Source organism: Canis lupus, chromosome 16, assembly GCF_003254725.2.
Source record: "Canis lupus dingo isolate Sandy chromosome 16, ASM325472v2, whole genome shotgun sequence".
In the NCBI taxonomy this organism is placed as follows: Eukaryota; Metazoa; Chordata; class Mammalia; order Carnivora; family Canidae; genus Canis; species Canis lupus.
In genome coordinates this window covers 7,263,514-7,269,513 of record NC_064258.1, presented here as the reverse complement: position 1 = coordinate 7,269,513, position 6,000 = coordinate 7,263,514, and the positions used below count along the sequence as shown (strand labels likewise).

General features: G+C 41.8%; 2 protein-coding genes across 2 annotated transcripts in view; one reads left to right on the top strand and one right to left on the bottom strand.

Annotated features, from left to right (window-relative positions):
• Positions 1–1,022: 1,022 nt before the first annotated feature.
• CLEC5A (C-type lectin domain containing 5A) overlaps positions 1,023–6,000 on the bottom strand; it is a 41,349-nt gene continuing 36,371 nt past the window's right edge. The window contains exon 8 of the mRNA XM_049094882.1: positions 1,023–1,762. Within this exon, the coding sequence (XP_048950839.1) occupies positions 1,516–1,762 (247 nt within the window). The 3' untranslated portion in view covers positions 1,023–1,515. The remainder of the gene's footprint in view (positions 1,763–6,000) is intronic.
• On the top strand, positions 4,185–5,280 carry LOC112651047 (olfactory receptor 9A4-like). The gene has a single exon (XM_025433993.3). The coding sequence runs from the start codon at positions 4,336–4,338 to the stop codon at positions 5,278–5,280; it is 945 nt and encodes a 314-aa protein (XP_025289778.3). The 5' UTR covers positions 4,185–4,335.

Below are 6,000 nucleotides of genomic sequence, written 5' to 3'. Positions count from 1 at the left end.
GATATGTAAAGAAATGGAACCATGCCTGGAATTAAGAAAATTGGTTATGCAGTGAATGCTCTGATACAGAGTGTGCCCTCCACCCTCCCCGGATATCCTCATTTGCCAGTGATGTTCCTTCTCTTGACTAGCAGTCATCACTGACCCCACCCAGCTGCTCAGAGGCTGACAGGCACATGCTGGGATGGAGGTGTCATGGGCAGCTGTTGGCACACTTTCCATGGGGATGGGCCTCAGGGATGGGTCTCTACTTCACAGTATAGGTGACTCCTGTTATGTGAGTGTCATTCTAGGATCTGCACAGGGTTAACACTAAAATAGAAATACCGTGACCAGAGGCTCTAGGCATAGGCTCAATGCAATCTCATTTAAGAAACCAAAGAAACGAGCAAAGGGGGAAAAAGGAGAGAGAGAGAGGCAAACCAAGAAACATGCTCTTAGCAATAGAAAACAAACTGATGGTCACCAGAAGGGAGATGGGTGAAATAGGTGATGGGGATTAAGGAGCACCCTTGTGATGAGCACTGAGTGATGTCTGGAAGTGTGGAGTCACTATACTGTATACCTGAAACTAATACTACACTGTACGTTAACTAACTGGAATTACGCGTAAAAACTTTACATAGAGGTTATAAATTAATGCAACTTTTTTTTAATTAATGCAACTTTTTGAGAGTGATTTGATATCCGCTAAACGTTATATAATTGAAAAGTTATGGGGGCCCCTGAGTGGTACAGTTGGTTCAGCAACGACTCTTGGTTTCAGCTCAGGTCATGATGTCCTGGTCTAGAGATTGAGCCCCAAGTCTGGCTCTGTTCTCAGTGTAGAGTCGGCTTGAGATCCTCTCTCCCTTTGCCCCTCCCTCTCATGCTCTCTTTTTCTCTCTCAAATAAATAAATGTAACTTAAAAAAAAAAAGTTGTATAACTTTTCAGACATGAGAATATTTATTGCAGCAGCAATATAGATAGAAGAATTGGAAAACATTTATCAGCATGTTTATTAGAAAATAATTAGTGATTTCATAATTGAATATTAAGCAATCATGTAAAATGTGATTCACATATCATTGTTAATATAGAAAGTTTAATACACATACAAGCATAAATACACACACATAGATGTATATCAGAAGAAGGTAGCTGGATAATATATTTACTAAAATATTATTTACTTAAAAATCGTACATATGGATATTCTTAAAAACACACAGAATATGTCTGTATGAATACACTAGAAAACTCTAATAATAACTTATAGTAATATTTATCTCTAGCAGATGGATCAGGAAAATCAAACAGCTGGGGAGAGGGAAATTTACACTTTACCTTATATCCCTCCATTTGTTTTGAAATTGTGATCTGATTATTTTACGAAAAATGATGGTTGGTTCTCAAGTTGTAAGAGTCAATATTTTAAAAGTGATTTTGCTGTGTTGCCCAGTAGCTCAGCTGTGCTTACTTTCACGTAGTATTTTGTTGTTGCTTCTGAATTTTGTTTCTTCACTTTCACCCCTCAATTTAGTGGCACAGGGAGGTGAGCTGAGAGCATTTGAAGATCTAGAAGAGAAATATATGGCTGAACAGCCACAACTGGATGCATGTTGGAGGGCCTGGTATGGGCTGTGGCATTAGCGGGATGTGAATTTGGAGTAGGGGATAGGTCTTGTCTCTCCCTCTCAACAGGCCCCCAGCACTGTGGACAGAGGATATGTGGTGGAGACTGTGCAGAGATCCTCTGGGAAGAACGTGCTTCGTGAAACCTTGGGAAGATGAAGAAGTAGATGTAATGAGCTCTAGGCTTTTGAGGTATGTCTTGGAGCCATGAGTGGAGTCATCATCCTGGGGGTAGCTTAGGCTCTGTAGGGCTACATGGAGTCAGGGCAAAGCACAGAGCAGATCAGGGGGCTGACTGTTCACAGCTTGGTGGTTGTGCTGAGAAGAAGGCAGTCTGGACTCTGAGAAATTCCTGACTAGGAGTTTTTAAGTTTGCTCAACACACAGAACTTTTCCAGGATCTAAAATGTGATTATCCTCAAGAGAGAAGAGTAAAAGGTTCTCCAGCTTTTCCTTAAGTGTATCCCTAGTGTGTCTCTGAAAGTGTGCAAATTATTCCTCAGTGTATAACTGTCCTTGGAGACAGGTCAGGTAGAGAAAGAAGGAGGCAGAGCGAACGAAGGAGGGGGAGATAGGCAGATTCCTCTCAGCAATACTTGTGGACTATTTCTAAGCTCCAGTGTGTGGATGGTGTCTTTGCCATGAGTGGAGACAGCAGGAGCTGCCCCTGCCTCCCTAGCATGTCTCTTTACTAGCCAAGGGTAGCCTGGGTTGATACCTGAAGAACAATAGACCTTTCCAGTCCAATCCTCTTCTCTGGAGGTGGGTGTCTGCCAGGTATCCCATTCAGTGAAGGAGAGAGTAGAAGGGCATCATCATGGGAGGGGCGGGGCTTGGCTGCATTATAGAACAAGAGTCCTAGAGCTTGAAGAGTGGATTAAGGGAGCTGCAGAGTACATGGCTCTCCCTCAGAGCTTCCTCCATAGCAAAAGGCAGGTTGATGGGGTCCAGTGCTGGTGATGCGTACACTCTCTGCTATCACCTAAGTCCCTGCTCTATCGTCTGTCTTCATGTCTTCCTGGTATCTGCTTGCCATCATGTCAGGGATCTCCGGGAAGTGAGACTGCAGGCTGAGTGGGCAGTGCTTAGGAGGAGAGTGAATGGAGGGATACATATCCAAGTTGGAAACTCCTTGTTTCTTCATTGATTTCTTCCTTGATCTATTAATTGATATATTCATTTAAAAATATCTCTAGAGTATACACACTTTGTCTGACTCTGTTCTTGTCACAAGTGGCAATATAAGTAATATAAACAACTTGCTTCAAGGTACTTCATTGTGATGTGGGATTTTGGGGATAAATTAAGAAACAAATAAACATAGCATATGATTTGAGCTATTGATGAGAGCCAATAAAAAGAAAAAATATGTCTTAAAGAGGTTAGAGAGTGAAATTGTGGATGTAGCTTTTGGAGTGGACATCTTTGGGCAAAGACTGGATGTGGTTAATGAGGGATTCCAGACTGCCTGAGGATCTGGAGTATATCAATGATACACTCATGATCTCTATGAGTGTATTCTAACTTTTTCATTACCCTTTGGCCCTGGAGAAAACAGGGAGTCATAGATCAGCAGACGTGCTCTTTTCATTATCCAAGTTGCTCTATGGCACTGACCCCATGACAGTTTGGTTGGAGAGACAGGCTGCCCGTTTGGAGGTCTTGTCTCCCTTTTGGAAACAGAGATTTGACACCTAGGGGATATGGAGGATTTTGCTTCTCTATCACAGGTGTTTTCTTGTCTTCTGGTCCAGGTTGTAGACACTGCAAGAGGTAGGAAATCCTTTCAATACCCTCCTCCATGTTATCAGCTACTGATGAGAGGAGACAAAAACTTCAAGTTAGTGTTCACTAACAGGGACCTGGTGAGTCTCTTTCCTCTTGGAGGATATACATCCTTGAAATGTGAAATGGAGGATGGTTTTCATCATGAGGATAAGGAGGAAGTAGTGGATAATCCCCTTCAGGGAGCCAGCATTCCAGGTGTCAGGGAAACACTCCATATTTTGTCTTAAAATATTCTTATCTTATGACAATATCCTAAATAGGTCCCATGTTCCAACATCAATGCAACGTTGATAGCATAATTGAGGCAGAACTTAACCTGAATATAATGCAAATAGAGCCTATGTTTAGAAGATACATAGAAATAACCATGTATGGGTGTAATTAGCTACATTTGGGATCAACCATGCTTATATCTCTTGAAATGTAGCAGGATTTTGCAGCACATACCAAATATAAGGGGCAGAGAAGACACTTTAGGGCATTTGAGATGGCAGGGTTAATGGTCTAAACAAGCACACTGTGGTCAGGAAAGAGGACAAGGTGGCAGGTCAGAGTAAATTTGGAGGAAGGATGGCCGGTGAGTTGAGAGAAAAGGGTAGAGACAGGGGTGGGTGGGTTTTCATGCCCTGAATGTGGTATTGGTGGCTATTTCTCATGTTCCTGTGCATTTACCTTTTTTTTTCTTTATGTGCATTTACCTTTACCTTCATATATGATACATGTTCTTCATAAAACATTTAACACCAAAAAATAAAAATAAAAAAAAACATTTAACACCAATCTTGTATTGATAATAGGAGCATTATGTTGTGGATTCTAGCAGTAGGATATTTTTCTCAAATTGGAAATGTCCTTAATCTTTTTGAGATCAGAAGCCTGTTTTCTCTCCTTTGCTCTTTAGATTTCCCACGGAACAAGAGCTCAGAACTAAATGTTGGGGAATCAGTCTAGTGCCACTGAATTTTATCTCCTTGGCTTCCCTGGCTCCAAGGATCTACACCATCTTCTCTTTGCTACCTTCTTCTTCTTCTACTCAGTGACATTAATGGGAAACATGGTCATCATCTTGATTGTGTGTGCTGATAAACGTCTGCAGTCCCCCATGTATTTCTTCCTTAGTCACCTCTCTGCCTTGGAGATCTTGGTTACATCTGTTATTGTGCCTGTGATGCTTTGGGAGTTGCTGCTCCCTGGGATGCTAACGATATCTCTCGCTGCATGTGTCACCCAGCTCTTCCTGTACCTTTCTCTGGGGACCACCGAGTTTGCATTACTGGGAGCAATGGCTGTGGACCGTTACGTGGCTGTCTGTAACCCTTTGAGGTATAATGTCATTATGAACAGCCGCACCTGTATCTGGGTGGTCATTGTGTCATGGGTGTTTGGGTTCCTTTTTGAAATCTGGCCAGTGTATGCCACATTTCAGCTTACGTTCTGCAAATCCAATGTGGTGAACAATTTCTTCTGTGACCGAGGGCAATTGCTCAAACTATCCTGCAACAATACTCTTTTCATAGAGTTTATTCTATTCCTAATGGCTGTCTTTGTTCTTTTTGGTTCTCTGATCCCTACAATCATCTCCTACACCTACATCATCTCCACCATCCTCAAGATCCCCTCAGCCTCTGGGCGGAGGAAAGCCTTTTCTACGTGTGCGTCTCACTTCACCTTTGTCGTGATTGGGTATGGCACCTGCTTGTTCCTCTATGTGAAACCCAAGCAAACCCAGGCAGCTGATTACAACAGAGTAGCATCACTGCTGGTTTCAGTGGTGACCCCTTTTCTGAATCCACTTATCTTTACCCTCCGGAATGACAAATTCATGGAGGCCTTTCGAGATGTTGTGAAACGCTGCTGTCAACTTCTCCGGGATTAGCTGTGTCCTAAGGACAATTGTGACCTCTTCATCATGGATATGATTAATTTGAAAGCAGTAACTCAATATGTACTGGTCATTTTAATCATTACATATTTTGTGATGTATAGGGAAATTCTTCAAAATCCTTCAAGGGAATTTTTAGACATTGACAGTTCCCCATTTATAAACAGATGATTCTTACATGGGATATCACATTATTATTTTTGACTAGATATGTACAATAATATACTTTTCTGCAATTATAATACATGTCACAATACAATTTTGATAAGTGCAAATGTACACAGTATGTGTGATTTTTTTTTTCCAGAACACTCAGGTCTTTGAGTCAGAAAAACAGTAATTCATTTCATGGCAGCTGACTCCATGTTTGATTCTAGGTCCTGGGTCATCTTCCCATATATTGTCCTATGCTTTAATGATTTTCTCACTGCTTAAATCACCCTATGTTTCATATGAGAATGACCACAAGTCCATCCTCAGGCCCCAACCTTTTTTTGAGGTTCCTTCCGCAGATCCAGCAGGGACACTCCTTCCTTGTAGATCTTCCCCTCTACTGGCTGTTATGACAGTGAACTCACCACAATCCTGCCTGCTTCTCAACCTCAGTGCCAGATGTGCGTTAATTCAGGCACATCTTTAATTGGTAAACTTTCTCAGGCTGAGGATAGAGTGTATGGAAAGAGGCATTTTCATATCTGACATGACTCCCATTTT

Excerpts from the sequence above, each read along its gene's own strand:
- LOC112651047 (XM_025433993.3), top strand. The coding sequence starts at position 4,336 with ATGTTGGGGAATCAGTCTAGTGCCACTGAATTTTATCTCCTTGGCTTC.